The sequence below is a fragment of the Ictalurus punctatus genome, chromosome 7, assembly GCF_001660625.3.
Source record: "Ictalurus punctatus breed USDA103 chromosome 7, Coco_2.0, whole genome shotgun sequence".
Lineage (NCBI taxonomy): Eukaryota > Metazoa > Chordata > Actinopteri > Siluriformes > Ictaluridae > Ictalurus > Ictalurus punctatus.
In genome coordinates, this window is record NC_030422.2 from 23,189,875 (window position 1) to 23,207,281 (window position 17,407).

Here is a 17,407-nt window from a genome sequence, read left to right on the forward strand (position 1 = left end):
ATGAGTACTCTGTGTGTGTGTGTGTGTGTGTGTGTGTGTGTGTGTGTGTGTTATTACTATCAATACCAGAAATGTTTGGTCCCCAAGTGGAAAACAGCTTATAAAACATACATACTACATTTTTTAAATGTAAAAATGCATTTTTGTGATGTTTAGGTGATGGATAAGTTTAGAGGGATAGAAAATACAGTTTGTACAGTATAAAAATCATTATGGAAATTCCCCATAAAATGTGGAATCCCAACATTGTGTGTGTGTGTGTGTGTGTGTGTGTGTGTGTGTGTGTGTGTGCGTGTGTGTGTGCCCCCGAAAGTAGCAGTGGCCACCCGCTGGCCACCCCATGTATAAAACTCTAGTTCCCACTGGCCCACCCCCATGACACATCGCTATTCGGCGCTACCGCAGCAGCTGAGAGGGAGAGAGAGAGAGAGAGAGAGAGAGAGAGAGAGAGAGAGAGAGTTAAAACGTCGCGTCCTTGCAGCTCACCGTCATCTCTGAAATAAAGCCTCTCATCTTGTCACCATGTCCAAGCCTCTGACCGACCAGGACAGGAGGAAACAGATCTCGGTGCGCGGTCTTGCCGGGGTGGAAAACGTCGCCGACCTTAAGACCAACTTCAACCGGCACCTGCATTTCACCCTGGTGAAGGACCGCAATGTGGCCACGAAACGGGATTACTACCTGGCGCTGGCCAACACCGTGCGGGACCACCTAGTGGGCAGATGGATCAGGACACAGCAGCACTACTACGAGACCGATCCGAAAGTAAGCACGAATTGCCAGTTCCTGCATTCACATAGCGGCTCGGTCCCAATCCGCGCACTAACATACTAAGTAGTGCGGGCTGAGAGATCGCCATGGTGACGCACAGTCTGTTTCCACTGCTGCGTTCTGTTTCAGACGGATACTATGCAGTAGGTTAGTGTGCAGGTCAGCACGTAGCCATTTTGCGCAGTGTGTCTGCGCGCGCGGGCGTTTATATCTTAGTGGGGACCGAATATCCAAACAAACACAGAGGTATCTGACAGTTTTGACCTTGTCGAGGACATTTGGCCCAGCAAAAAAAAAAAAAAAACAATGCTGTATTAAATAGATTAAATAGCCAAAGGTTTCTTTTTGGTTAGTGAGGTTAAGATTAGTGTTAGATTTAGGTGTCAACCTAGCATTAATTAATCATAGTATTAATGGAATGTCCTTACAAGGATAGTAAGCTTTTGAGTGTGTGTGTGTGTGTGTGCTTCGGTGTTGGGGTATTTAAAATGTCGAGAACTGCCTAACAATGATATAACCTGCATTTTTTACCCTTCTGTGTGAACTTCCTTTGAATCTGTTTTCGCTGTGTTGCCAGATTGTGTTTTCCTGCTCCACAGAAAATATACACTTCCAAATCCAAACTCGATTAAAATTGACATTTTTTGAAAATTCTTATTATTTCTATATTTATTATTTACGTATAGGAACATGATCTATTTGGGAGAGGTACATTCTATTTTTATATGGAATTGTTTATAGCTAATTGTTTATAGCTATTGTAAGGGATGGATATGATAATCTGGCAGTCCTGATGCATTCAGCCTGTTACATAAGTACAATGTGAGGATTGATGTTTGTACTTTTCGGCTGCAGACTGAAAGGCGGAGGGAAAGCAAGCTGATTTATCAGCTGTGCTGTGTGGCTATAAAGCACAGAGCAGCTCACTGTCACTTAAAACATCAAATTATGTTCTGCAAATGTAGCTAAATTAATATAATGGCATCACCTTTAGGAAAAAAAAATCCTGAAGTGTCTGTGTTGTAATGTTGTTCTCTGTGGTGTGTGTGTGTGTCTGTGTGTGAGTGGAATGAATGGCTGGCCTCTTCACAAAGACAGACCTTTTCAGAAACTCACCAATGCAGTTATTTATACACAAGCACAAATGCCAGGTCACACACACACACACACACACACAGTTGTTCTCCCTACTTCATTCCTTACAGTGACACACCATAAGTGTAATCTGAGGTGATACAGAGCGAGAGAGAGAGAACCCTTGCTGACAGATTGTAGTGAAGGACTGAAGAGCACACAGACTCAGCTGATGGGCCTCTGCACTCATCACACACATTAACCCTCGCTGGTCTGATCATGTGTGTATGAACATAGATTAGCAACTTAAGTGATTTGAAAGCTGTGTGAGTTACACAAATAAAATTTTATTGTAATTATGATTGTATTGATTTGTGATCAAATACACCGTCTCACCCATACCCCCCCCCCCCCCCCAACCCCGTCTGCAGCGGGTGTACTACCTTTCTCTGGAGTTCTACATGGGGCGCACCCTGCAGAACACCATGGTCAATTTGGCCCTTGAGGGCGCCTGCGATGAGGCCACTTACCAGGTGAGATGCGCAATAAAAACTAGTGGCGAATAAAGCTATTTTTGCTACTAGGAGAACAGAACAGAACTGTGATGCAGCCTTCACCAAATGACACATAGTGGGAGTACCCTTTAGAAAATGAGAAATGTGCAAATAACAACAAGTGCCTTTCAGGATAGGTGGTATCTTTCATGTACTTGATTAAACGTCTCTAAATCTATCCTCTCTGTAGTTGGGACTGGATATGGAGGAGCTGCAGGACATTGAGGAGGACGCAGGCTTGGGCAATGGAGGCCTGGGCCGTCTGGCAGGTCAGATTCAATATGACTCAGTTTGTTATTAAACTGCATGTAAGAGTTTTGTCATTCATTCTAGAAAAAAAATTCTTCTTCCTGTATATCCTCCATAGCCTGCTTCCTCGACTCGATGGCGTCTCTGGGCTTGGCAGCTTATGGTTATGGAATCCGTTACGAGTTTGGCATTTTCAACCAGAAAATTGTCAATGGTTGGCAGGTCAGTGTGTTTGTGTGTGTGTGAGAGAGAGCGAGCACAGCAGCAATGTACTGTCTAAAGCTATTAGACCTCATATTTAGTAGTTCCACAGCAGTGCCTTTGACTGATGTCTGACAGGTCGAGGAGGCAGATGATTGGCTGCGATATGGTAACCCGTGGGAGAAGGCCCGTCCCGAGTACATGCGCCCTGTGCACTTTTACGGCCGAGTGGAGCACCATCCTGATGGAGTCAAATGGGTAGACACACAGGTATGAACATAATCAACACCAACGTAGAGTCCTGTTCTGATCATGAAATATTATGTTTCGCAAAAAGTGACTGACAATGAACCAGCTTGTTAGAAAGAACACAAACATTTAAAGGAGCGGTGTGTAATTTTTAGAGCTCCCTGCTACTTTTGAGATGAACTTCAAATGCAGTGAAAACAGCTACGATCCTACCCCTTCCGCACAACTGACTCCATACCCTTCTGTTATATTTACATATGCATCATGAGTTGCTTTTTAATGAAAAAGGTGATCTCTGTTATAGATGAAGAGGAGCTTATTTCTGGGCTGGAAAAAATGTAAAAACAAGCCTTTAATGGTGAAACTCGTTAAATCTTGGTTCATAGTCTTTAAAATATATCTTTAGAATGTTATTATTATTATTATTATTGTTATTGGTGAAGAAACACTTTTAAACATCACAAACACGTCTCCTTTAAGCTAACATGTTTAGGGATGATGGTTAGGTGATAAACAAAATGAATGTCAATAATTCCAAGGAATTTACTAAATTATTTTAGGACAAGGTAAAAAATGTTTACATTTTCTAAACTATGTTTTCAAAACCTGTACATGTAGGTTGAGCTCTAATTTAATTTAATACAGCTAGCTTTGATATTAAGATGCTAATAAAGCCCTTGAGGGTTTCAGATTTGAGTAGCTCTGAAATAATATGTAGCAATAGTTTATCTAATTCCAGCATTGTGGCATATGCATGATGACCATCTGACAGAAGTTAGGACTGATCAGACCGCCCCTTTTAAACGCGTGTTACGCAAAGACGATAATGTAGGCCATAATGTGTAATGACATATGAATACATTACATTCATAGCATGTTATAACACATTAATATTGCATCTTATACATGTACATAATTATATATATATATATATATATGTTAAAAAAGTTACAGTTTATAACAACGTTCATATCGGATTTCAGAGTTCGTAACGTTAATGCATTATAAGCAGTGTTTATTACCAACAACAAAGAAATTCAGCTCTAGTTTTCTTAGTGCATTATGTTTAATTGTAGATGAGTTATTAAAGAACAAAAGGTGACGTGTTAATGTGCACACTACTTCAAATGCTCCATGTTAACTCATAATGCATAACAAAGATAACTACAAAGTGTAATGAATTTTCATAGTTAATTTATAAATAACAGTGCGCATAACGGCTTATGAATGCACTATAACATTATTCATGAACTTGTTCATCGTTTATTATAGGTATGACCTTCATGGACAGGGTTGCCAGTAATTCTTTAGTTCCGGTCCCTCTATTCACTAATTGTAAAGTACTTTGAAATGCCATAGTCATTGTCTCGCCTTTATTAGCATGAGCTGGTGTTTGATGGGGAAAAAAGCTGTTTTTAAAGCATGGCCGGTTTGTTTGAACAGGTGGTTCTGGCCCTGCCATATGACACTCCAGTCCCTGGATACAGAAACAATGTTGTTAACACTATGAGACTGTGGTCAGCCAAAGCCCCCTGTGAATTTAACCTCAAGGACTGTGAGTACTTCATCACAAATCACTGAATATACTGTCCATTTGTTGTCGATGTCTTTTAAATATCAACACTAATATTAGACATTTTTATTCATTTGTAGAGACTACTCTACTCAGACTATTCTTACACGTGATGTACATAGTAGAAATAATTTGGATCCTAAATGCTTGTGGGAAAATCAGGAATCTGAAAATCACGTTTGTTACACACTAATACACACTGTGTTTAACAGTTAATGTTGGGGGCTACATCCAAGCTGTTCTGGACAGAAATCTGGCTGAGAATATTTCCCGCGTGCTCTACCCCAATGACAATGTGAGTATAATTTTATATTAATAATTCAGCTGATCAACAGGAAAATAGCCACACTATGAAGTAGTACGCTATTTTCACTGCAGTTGAATTGAATTGTTAGTAAATGACACCTCTGCATTTGTTAAATGTGTGTCTGTGTGTGTGTGTGTGTGTGTGTGTGGGCCAGTTCTTTGAGGGGAAGGAGCTCCGTCTCAAACAGGAGTACTTTGTGGTGGCTGCTACTCTTCAGGACATCATCCGCCGTTTCAAGGCCTCTAAGTTCGGCTCGACAGAGGTGGTGCGCACAGACCTGAACAAGTTACCTGAGAAGGTGAGAACCGGAATTCTCCAAATAGATCAATTACATTACCAGAGACCAAAAAAATGTTGTTCTGGATGTTTTTTTTCCGGGGGGGGGGGGGGGGGGGGGGAGGCATTGAATGTGATCAGCATTGAATTTATTTGTGATGTCACACCCCACAGTAGTGGTTAATGGTTCACATGAAAGTATACACTCAGGGGCTTTAAGAACTTTCATAAGTATTTATTTTTCTACCTAGCTTACTAGGTTTAAATGTTATAATGTTATTGTGACAGTTCAAAAAAGATCAAAAAAGCTTTTGTCCAATTTATCTCTATCAGCATTATTGAGGAGAGATGTGGATTGTTTGTCCAGCATGAGGCTCACACCCCTCACACCCCTCCCCTTTCCCATCGCCCTTCTCATCAGCAGCTAAACATAGAGTCATGATACTCTACACACAGAAACCCAACAGTGTCCTGACTAATCTTATAACAGACGTGTGGTGATAAAATAATTAATTTGTTTATACTGATTGAACATGTCTGATAAGTAGATTGAACGCCAGTGTACTATGAGAAATGGTTAAACACACAGAGGGTTTTTAAAAGTCGTATTACAGTTAAGTGTACATGTTTTTTTTTCTGAACGTTACAATAAAACTGTGAGGTACGATAAGACTAGATTTTGATAATGAGACAGTGTAAAATCTTCCTTTACAGTAAAATGTACAATAAAACATTTATAACATTGCAAGGAAGATCTGATCTCAACACCTACTGAGAGATCATGTGTAAATGTGTTATGATTGATAAGGATATGAAAAAAAAGAAAGAACAGAAAATATTATATATAACAGAATATGTACTAATACATATAATGCACCCTCATAATTAAATTCAGCTGAGTAATTCAGTATATTCTGAGAGATTTTCCTTGCTGAGATTGTTTCCTGTCTTGCTTTGTTTTGCCATTCAGGTGGCCATCCAGCTGAATGACACACACCCAGCCCTCGCTATCCCTGAACTGATGAGGATCCTGCTGGATGAGGAGAAAGTCTCCTGGGAAACAGTATGCTGATGTCTATTCCATTGTGTACTTTAGATTATAACATACAATAGTAAAATTCTTTTCCAGGCCACTACTCCAGGCATATATTGATGATTATATTTTGAATCTGATTGGTCAGAAGTTGTTGACTAATCTTCTATAATCTTCTATAACAGCACAGCTCTGATAGTCACAGGTTTATATAAATGTGCTTGTTTGAATACAATATTATTATTTCTATTGCAATCCACATGGATTTGTGTGGCAGACTCTCCACATAATCTAAACCTAATAATAAACCAATTAAAAGACAGGTTTCTATTTAACAAAGAAAAATGTATAACAATAATGATTCTATAAGGAGACTTTTACTTAACATTTATGGAAGGAGTCTCCAGTGTCAGTAACATTAAGTACGTTTTCTGCCACAGGAGAGTAGCAGAGCAGAGGATTTTGTGCTTTTCCAATTTCTCAGTAACAAGACAAGCTCTCTCTCTGTGTGTGTGTGTGTGTGTGTGTGTGTGTGTGTGTGTGTGTGTGTGTGTGTGTGTGTTTTAATTAACTTCAAGAAAGAGATGGTGAACTAACTTGTCGTGGACATTCCACAACATTGAATGTAACTATAAAAAATGTAATGATAAAAATATGACATATTGTTCATTAATAAATGTACAAAATGCTAGCCTTAACAAATATAGAGGAATGGTGTGATGCATATCGGTCACACCACCTCGTCACGGATTATTTCGCTATAACAGCAGACCCCCGTCAGGTTTTATTCCTAACATGATCCTATCCTACATGTGTTTTCAATCCACTTCTTCTCTCTCTCATCTTGCAGGCATGGGACATTACCGTGCGTACTTGCGCCTACACTAACCACACCGTCCTTCCAGAGGCTCTGGAGCGTTGGCCTGTCGACCTGTTCCAGAATCTCCTGCCTCGCCACCTGGAGATCATCTACGAGATCAACCAGCACCACCTGGAGGTCAGCTGAGAAATCCTCTTTATTATATTTTAATTTACAGTTACATTTATTCATTTAGTTGCCACTTTTATCCAAAGCGACTTAATTATTTAATTATTTTAAATATTAATGTTATATTTAATGACAAGAACATGTTTACACTTGGTCGGATTGTATGCCACATGCATTTACACCTGTATTTAATTGTGTGTCTGGTTGAAACCTGCTGTATGCTGTGCATAGTATGCAAACCAGCACTTGCAGAGGTGGACAAATCCCTAGCCTGTTTGAGAGGAAGAAGCGCCATCACAAGCAGATAGTATATCTGGGTTATTAGTTTTAGTAAGTGTAATTAATAGTTACAGCGCATTGCATAAGTATTCACCCCCCTTGAACTTTTCCACATTTTGTAGTGTTACAATCTGGAATGGATTTAGTTAGACTTACTGTGATGTACAAAAGTCTGGGAGCACTGGTGAAAATGCTTCTATTTTGCATTCTTTTCTCATTTAATGCAACAATTTTCATCAAAATTTATATTACTGAGAACAACTTGCGTGAACAGTAGAATCTTTGAAATATTTATATGAACGTCAGAGTTTCTTAGGATTTGGAATGCCCACTTTTTCCTTTAACGACAGAGTGCACTCATGCCGGCATGGACTTCACAAGAAGTGCACAATCTTATGATCCATTTTAGAGCGAATCCATCGGAGTGTCATCTGAACACATGCTTCGATAGAAGAGATTAGGAATGAGGAAAATCGGGACCTTTTGCACAAAGCAGATAACATGGTCAAGTTCACTAATTTGCTTACATTTAAATAGTGACCTAGAAATAGTGCAAAATCTTGAATATTTAATATTGAACATTTGCTTTCTCTGTTTTACATATTTAAAAATTCTAAAACCTTTTTATTTCCAGTTTGTAATGAAAAAACAACAACCATATATATCCCATATATACTTATATAACTTTTTCCAGATCCAGCTAGTCTGTGAGGTTGAAAGATGTCAAATATTATCGAATCCAGAATGTTAATGGGTATTTAGGATTTACATTTAGGTGATGCTGGAGGTTGTCCATCAATTTATTGTTGTCATCCTGTTTACCTGATCAGTATATCTCTTTATTTCTTCAAGCGAATCTCCACTCTGTACCCTGGTGATAACGACCGTTTGAGGCGCATGTCTCTGATCGAAGAAGGAGGACTGAAGAAGATCAACATGGCTCATCTGTGCATCGTCGGCTCTCATGCTGTAAACGGTGTGGCTCGAATCCACTCAGAAATCATCAAAAACACAGTGTAAGGGTCAACTACAACATGTAGGATCAGATTTAGCAGCTATACATGTGCTGAGAAGCTTTTCTGGGGAAGATGACTTACTAGAGAGCATGCGACATGTGACATCCTGATCAGCAGTGTTTAAAGAGCACGAAGATAAAATGACTAAATACCTTCATTTGGCCACTACAGTCCACGGGAACATCTTGTTATATGGATTTATATTTGATGAGTTACGATGTTATTATATGCTCTGGTAAATGTCCATTCCTGAAAACAGTGTCTTGTCTCCAGGTTTAAGGACTTTTATGAAGTGGACCCACAGAAGTTCCAGAACAAGACCAACGGCATCACCCCTCGCCGCTGGCTAGTCATGTGCAACCCTGGCCTGGCGGAAGTCATTGCTGAGGTGAGAGGTGCCAAAAATAAACAAACGTGTGATAGGTGACACTGTAGATAATGACAAGTGAAAAGCGTTGCCCTTCTTTCAATGTGGTGCTGATTATAAGTTGACAAGGCGGTCTGGGAAAACCCATCGGGTATCACTGTGGCTAAATTCTGTCCAAAATGTTGAAAAATCAAAAACATATTTGGCAAAAATGGTGGTTTTTGCCTTTAATAAACTTTGACAACTCTACTTTAAGAAACCCAAATTTTTCATGCAAATGACATGGATTTTTTTTTTTCGCTTTTTAATCTTAACCTGGCTATCTTCCTGCATGATCATGTTAGGTAAAGAGGCAGTTTAATGAACAGTTACACAGATAGTCTGCTTCAAGATATTGAAAACCTTGCTAGCTATTTATGATTTCTCCACACAGTTGTTGGCTAGCTATGTGCTGTAGCAAAACAGATTAGACATTAGACAGTTCAGTTCAGTTTATCAACAAATATCAGCTGTGGTGCTTCTGCGCCACACTCAGCATGGATTTAATGCTGATAATCTAATCTAATATCTAATATTGCCTTTGTTTCGTTTATCACTGTTTACTCCTTTTTATAGTATTTTTTTATACACCATATATATATATATATATATATATATATATATATATATATATATATATATATATATATATATTTTTTAAATATAGAAACATTTAATATAATTAATGGCAATTTGTTTCCCGTCTCAATTTTGGAGGTAAACAGGTAAATCATTTTCAGTACTATATAAAGCAGAACATTTCATAAAGAGTTTCATGAAGAGTTTTCCCAGGCTGCCACACATATTTGAATCACTTGGAGGATGCATAGACAGTGAATGAGAAATAGTACTGCGTGTTTTTAAAAAAAATATTTTGCTTATTATAAGATCCAGTATGTATTGTAAATAGTCTGAGGAGATAAACGGGTTTTAAAGCTTGTGCCATGTAATCCTGTATGTTACACATTAGCGAATCGGTGAGGACTACATTCGTGATCTGGATCAGCTGAAGAAACTCCTGGAGTTTGTGGATGATGAGGCCTTCATCCGAGATATTGCCAAGATCAAACAGGTGAGGAGACGACTCGAGCTCATCCTCAGTATAGTCTGTGCTGAAAGACAAATAATGGGAATATCAACACTGTGCTGTTATGCAACAAATAACGTTGAGCTTTAATTTCTATAATTATAAGATTTAAGTGCATGCTCTGAGTTTTTCATCTATAAGCATTTCTCAGTTCGGGTAATTTTTAACGTCTTTATGAGTATCTGTTGTTTTTGTTTGAAAAATTATTATTATAAAAAAAAAATACAGTTAAATTGTCTGTTTGAGCTGCTTAAAATCTGCATTGAAACAAGTCTTGTAAGTATATTGGAACAGGGAGAACGCTACAAATATTGGGAACATCAGGCCCGTTTATATAAAAATAGATGAAATCTAGCACCATTAAGGGTCCTTTGGTTTGTCTTTCTAGATTCATATTCTACTGTTTTCATCCTTTTACCTACTTTATATTTGCAGGAGAATAAGATGAAATTTGCTGTGCATCTCGAAGAGCATTATAAGGTTAAAATCAACCCGAACTCCATGTTTGATATTCAAGTGAAGAGGATCCATGAGTACAAGAGGCAGCTGCTGAACTGCCTGCACATCATCACTTTCTATAACCGTAATTACACCGTTTCATACAACTCTTCTCATCACCAGTGCCTAATAGTAAAATGATAGTATCCAGTACACTTTACACTTAGACACATAAAACATGTCCAGGCCACTAGGAATTTTCCAGTGAAATTTAATGTATAATGTTTGCAGCATTTTCTTATATAAAGTGTTTCTTTATATATTTCCTAAAAGTGTTTACTTTCCCAAGTATTAACATTCGATTTAATTGAATTATTCAAATGCCTTCATATGTGTGACGTTTACACCTGTTTCTTTCATGTGTCTTGAGTGTCAGTATAAAGTTTACACTGATGTAAAATATCTACGTTAAAATGCAGGAGCAAATTAAACCACGATGGATTTAAAACTGTTTAAATCTAACTACCCAAAAACAAATTCAGGTCTGGGACTCTGTTATAGTTGTATGTTATATAAGTATAAAATGGATCTGTCGCTCCAAGTCATACGACAATTAATCAGGCAAGCGGAAGAGACACTCGCCTGATGAGTTTGAAATACACAAATACACTGAAACTCATAATTAGTCTATCATAACACAACTACTGGGTAACGATACAGATCCCACAAGGAGGATTAATCGGCTGACTTATTACCTTCCCACTATATTAGAGAACATATAAATGCCTTATCTGTGCAGCAAAAAGCTAAACCTCTTTCTTTCTCTCTCTCTCTCTCTCTCTCTCTCTCTCTCTCTTTCTCTCTCTCTCTCTCTCTCTCTCTCTCTCTCTCTCTCTCTCTTTCTCTCTCGCTCTCGCGCTCACTCTATCTCCCTCCTGATTGACTGGCTGTGTCTCTTGTCTGTATATTCAGACATCTTTCATGCCTAAAATTGACATATTTGAGTTTGTGTATGACGTACACATACATATTTTCCACCAATTCCGACCCGGCACCCCTGACCCGGCGCTGATTGCGAATTGTTCACTGCAAAATATAACGTCAATGAAAATATCTTGAATATAGTCAAATTCATCTAGTATTTCCTATCATAAGCTTAGCATAAAAATGAGATTATGAAACCTATTTCTTTTCTTTCTTTCTTTACTTTTTTTAAAAATTTTTTTTACTAATTCAAGTTTTCTCATTTTAAGCACTTATTTCTAGAAAGAAGGAAAACGATCTGCCAATAGAATAAGAAAATGTAAAGTTTAAATGTCTTTACAAAAATGTCTCAGAATAACTTTAATAATTTCATATTTAGTTTATTGCAATCTTATAACAGGAAATACTAAATAAATCTTACTATATTCAAGATATTAAGTTTTTTTTTCTCTCTCCTGACTCAATATAATAGATTTTTCTTTTATTTTTAAACAAAAATCCTAAGCACTGCAGCTTTAACATTTGATGTATTTTTCAGTGTGCATATTTTTTTAAACTGTTAATTATGTAAAATATCTCAGGCTGCAGTTTGGGTTGTCTGGCTCATTAAACAAGGCTGGTAGTGTCAATAGTTTTATACAGACTAATTTGTTTGAACATAGTGCAGCGTTTTACTTTAATCAACACTTTAATCAGTTGATCCTTGTTGTAGAGCTTAAATAACACTAATGTGTCTCCACTCAGGTATCAGGAAGGAACCAAACAAGGCCTGGACACCCAGGACGGTTATGATCGGAGGAAAAGTGAGTGTGATCGTGTCTTGTTTTGGTTATTTTCATGAGTTGTGATTATGTGGATAAATTAGTTTGGCTATTTTTCGCTCAGTAGCTGACTGGGAATTAAATAGTGAGAGGTTTTCCTGTTTTCATATTCTTCTGAATCATGCTGTTTTACTGGTTATTTTACACCAGGCTGCTCCAGGCTACCACATGGCTAAGATGATCATTAAGCTCATTACATCTATTGGAGAGGTGGTGAATAATGACCCGGTGGTGGGAGACCGCCTTAAAGTCATCTTCCTGGAGAACTACAGGGTTACACTGGCTGAGAAAGGTTTGGTGTTTTGCTATAAACTCAGTTTGTTTACGATTTCACAAAAGGTTGCTGTAGTACTCTTTATAATTCCTTGCTTCTTATCTGCTTCTTTTCCCCCATTTGTGGGATCAGTGGTCATGTAAAGTTGCATCATATTTAGATTTATGTTTGGATTTTTCTGTCAGTCATATTGTTTTTTTTTTTTTTTTGGACAATTATTTATCTTTTTCCCTTTCTCTACACTCTCTATGTAGCAATCCCAGCAGCTGACCTGTCTCAGCAGATTTCCACTGCAGGGACAGAAGCTTCTGGAACAGGAAATATGAAGTTCATGTTGAACGGCTCTCTGACAATCGGCACTATGGATGGAGCCAATGTGGAGATGGCAGAGGAGGCCGGAGAAGGAAATCTCTTCATATTTGGAATGAGAGTGGAGGATGTCGAGGCCATGGATAAGAAAGGGTAAAAAAAATTTGCTTTATGAATCTGGGTAGCTAATGCTAACTGAGTAAGACCCATTCAAGTTACCATGTATTGGACAAGACTTCATGATTGAGTGTATACAGTGTTTCTGCATTACTAAAGTCTGATACGACATCAACATCTCAGTGAAAGGGATGTGGCCTCTGTACTTGTCAATCTCAGTGAAGGAGGTGTGGCCTCTGTAGGATGTGTTTCTTTTTCTTCGAACAGTTTGCACAAGAATGAGCAAAGCAGTGATTAATTTATCTGTATTAAAAGCATAAATTGTTTTAAAAGTAAATTCTAGACATCAGCTTGATGATCGCACTCTATTGTCTTGTAAGGAGATGTTCCCATTCTGGTCTTGTCCCATTTTGCAAAAATACAAATAGAAATGGGACTTTGAATGCAAATAGATAATTTCTTTGAATGCAAAGTTTCAAACATGGTTTGAAAAATATTTTTTCTTCATATAATTATGCCTTCTAGGTACAATGCTGCTGAGTATTACAACCGCATCCCAGAGCTAAAGCAAGCCATTGATCAAATTTCTGGAGGATTTTTCAGTCCCAGTCAGCCAGACCTCTTCAAGGACATCGTCAACATGCTGATGAATCATGACAGGTCAGAACTAATTCCTCCCTGGCAGGATACTAAACTCTTGCTCTATTGTGTATGAATAGGCTTTGAATAAGAATGTTGCATGTTTTACGATTGGGGATTAGTAACATTATACTGTCTTTTATACATACGAACAGAAGATTTTCTCTCTTCCTCTCTCTAGTCTTGGCACATGGAAATTCTTAATTAAATATCCATACCATTATTGTCTGTGTTTCCCTTTGGCAGGTTCAAAGTATTTGCTGACTATGAGGACTATATTAAATGCCAGGAGAGAGTTAGCACTGTGTACAAGGTTAGTGCGCAGCAACTTTTCAGTAGAGGTTGAAAAACATTTGTTTTTCTAAATACAAATAGATAGAAATGCAATACTCTGGAGTTTCTCAGCTGTCATGAAAAAGTAGTGCATGAAGGTATTGTGTTTCCCAAAGTACAAAATGTACCCTTAAATTTAGAACCAGGTTCAGTGACTGGTTCCATTTCTCTAACCCAAAGATATACTTATAAGGTAACCTTCAAACCTCGGTATTGTACCCTCTTTTCTAGGAATGTAGTTGTTCATTTAATATAAACTATAATCAAGCAGACACTCTGACAAGTGTTTATAACCTACAAATCTGTTTCCACACAAAACAACAACAACAACCCCAAAACCCTTAGTGTAAACATGCAGTTGTGTCTGTATTTTACAGCTTTTGTAACACACTTGAGTACTAGCACTTAGTGCACTTTTGTGTTAAATCGTAGGTCTCACTCCGTTCTTCATCCACTTAAGCTCCGTGGACAAAAAAACAAAAAATGACGTCCAGTTTCTTTCCTAATACTTGGTTGTGCCTCTCCTTGCCTTGCCATAATAACATCTCCAGTGTCTTGAGGTAGCTCCTGTCAATTTAAACCCACTTGCACACAATTCAAATAATTGCTCCTAAATGTTTAAGATGGGATTTTACTGACCAGTCAAAGTGCCAGAGTGTTTGATTATGTATATTGAACAAGTCACACACAGGTTTGACCCTACAGTTGTCATCCTGCGACAGAAGAGGGTCAATGTTGTGTCCTGCTTGGACATGAAGCATAAAAGGCAAACCTCATAGCCTGACCAACAGCTAACTAAACTTACCTTCATCTATATGCACTACTGACTGAAATGTTATATTCAGATCCCTCTATTAGTGGCTAATGCTTTTTTTGTCCAGTGAGCTTATGTCATACTTGTTTGTGGTCATATGATGAGTCTTACAGCACTTTCTGTCACTGTCTATACTTGTCTATGGTTGTATTATATATAAATATAAATTTAAAGCTGAACTAATTATTAATGGTGTTCTTCAAACAGAACACTAAGGAATGGACCAAACTGGTGATCCACAACATAGCCGGTTGTGGCAAGTTCTCGAGTGACAGGACCATCACTCAGTACGCCCGTGAGATTTGGGGTATGGAGCCGAGTTTGGAGAAGATCGCCGCTCCAGACGACCCTCGCTAAGCAGCTACTCAGCATTCAAAAGCTCTTTTAACTGGAGTTGTTCTCACATTTAGTTAATTTCTGCATTGTGCTTGTGGACATGTGTGCTGTGTGATTCTGTCATTACTTGATTGCGTAACAAATGTCTTCCTGTCCTGTGAGATCTGGTTCCCTGGCCTCAGTTTCAGAAATTAATTTCAGTGTAGTGTGTAATAACACGAGAAAGGAATGTTTTATTCATGTTACTCAGATGAACTAAAATGGGTCTGGGAACAGAAAGCTAAGCATTTAATAGTTTTAATATATATTTTTTTGAATGTATCAATATGGTCTGTCTAGTTTGTCTTCTCATTAACCAAAGAGCAACCCAGTTATAGAGAATTTACATGGACCCACTGTGACATATAGAGCAACCACTGAAGGTTTAAGTGAACGTCTTTCTGTCAGTGTCTCATATTCAGCCACATGGATGACTGTTACTTGCTTGGAGTCATTGAGATATTCCTGCACGATTTTGTGTGTAGTGTTTCTGAAGTGCTTTAACATGTTTTTAATATTAATAGAGGCCGTTTATTAGTCACGTCACGTCACATAAACTGACATTCAGTCATTAAAGCTCAGTATTCATGTAAATCACACAAAAAGCATAGGGATGTAATGTGGCACTTCTACATGCATACATTATGCTGTCTTTGCTCCTGGAATTTCTCGGTTTGACAGCACGCTAAGAAAAGCTGCCTTAGTTTGCGTGTCTGTGTGCGTGAACATGTGTGCTAGTGTGTATGAGAGCCTATAGATGATGCAACAAGTCCTAAGCCTAGAGACTGGTGAACAAGCCACTTTAAAAAACTGAAATATTTTTAAATCTATACTTAATAAAATATAGAAGATTTAGGAGTGTGTTTTAAACAAAGTGCTTTCACTGGAGTGTGAAAAATATTCAACTGTGTAATATATGTTTAATCATAGTCAAAAAAGTGATGGCTATACGTACATGACTATAAGCTATGGCGGTTTGGACCTGTGCCTCTGTAATGTACTCTGAATGTTAATCCTCTGTTGGTTGTAATAGCTGACAGATCATACAGCATGGGCCAACATCTGTCAGCGAAAACCAACTCAAAATAATAATGAAATAAAGTATACCACAGAGCACATGCCTATTGCCTCTCTGTCATGGAATAGACTATTGGATAAGTTCTCACAAATAGCTCAGTGAATGTAATCTTCATCAACATTACAAACATTAACAAAGGCAAATTTCTCATCTTTGTCATCAAATGTTTGTCTTGAGACTTTTTTGTGCCTGAAAAGGACGCTAAAAGTAAGGAATAAAACACGACAATATCAAAGACTGGGTAGTGAGATGTGTGTGATGCGTTACCACCCTGGAGTTGATTATTTTCCTATAACAGCGCATCCTCTCAACACCTTCTGTCCAATCAGAATCAAGAATTCAACAGCCCTGTGGTATAAGTTAAATTATAGGTTGTCTTGTTTTCCTGTAAATATGCTTATGTAAGTAGTTTAACTGGTCACATGACAAGAGACTTCAAGAAAAAAAGACCTGAGAAAGATTTCTGCAGTGGCGCTCTATAAAAGTAAGTAATAACTTATAATAATAATAATAATATGGGCACAAGTACTGTCATTAGTACATACTGTATAACGATGAACGAGTATTGTTAAAACTTTAATAAGATTCACTGCCAAATTGATATCATCCTCAGAGAAGACAGCTGACTGGTATAACTCCTGGCTTATCCCTGATGGAAAAAAAAAAACCCAGTAGAAACCCTCAGGGATTTTTAAAATGGTTATAATGATTATAATGACCATTGTATTGGTTTTAATGGACAGTGTAATCATCCCTGTGGGTCTTTATTGGTAATTTATTTATTTCTGTTGGTCGCATGTTATGTCTAGTGAAGACCATTAAGGACCAATAATGCTAATGGTTTTTACATTTAGCTGATGGTCTGTAATGGTATTTGTAGTGGAAACCATAAAAATTTCTGTGAGGGTTATTATCATTGTTTGTAAAACAACTGCACTATGTTTTATTGGGGAAAAAAAGGAATAACGTTACTTTAAATGTAACAAAAAATAAAGTTACAGGAGGCTGAAATACATTGTATTTGACTTCATTTTCTTCACTACTGTTTACATTCGAGCAATAAACTGAAACCTAACTTACTGTACAGTTGTGATTTGACCAAAACTTAATTCAAAAAGCTATACAGTTCATGTCTGTCCTGTGTAGATATATATTAGCGTGA

General features: G+C 37.7%; 1 protein-coding gene across 1 annotated transcript; it reads left to right on the forward strand.

The window, feature by feature from the left end:
- The first annotated feature begins 407 nt into the window (after positions 1-407).
- pygmb (phosphorylase, glycogen, muscle b) lies at positions 408-16,285 on the forward strand. The gene is made up of 20 exons (XM_017471528.3): positions 408-765; positions 2,277-2,378; positions 2,590-2,668; positions 2,767-2,870; positions 2,988-3,119; positions 4,542-4,653; positions 4,884-4,966; positions 5,133-5,276; positions 6,225-6,317; positions 7,138-7,284; positions 8,407-8,570; positions 8,844-8,958; positions 9,947-10,048; positions 10,499-10,646; positions 12,230-12,288; positions 12,457-12,598; positions 12,835-13,042; positions 13,532-13,666; positions 13,892-13,958; positions 15,000-16,285. The coding sequence occupies exons 1-20, from the start codon at positions 523-525 to the stop codon at positions 15,147-15,149; spliced, it is 2,529 nt and encodes an 842-aa protein (XP_017327017.1). The 5' UTR covers positions 408-522; the 3' UTR covers positions 15,150-16,285.
- The last annotated feature ends 1,122 nt before the right edge of the window (positions 16,286-17,407 follow it).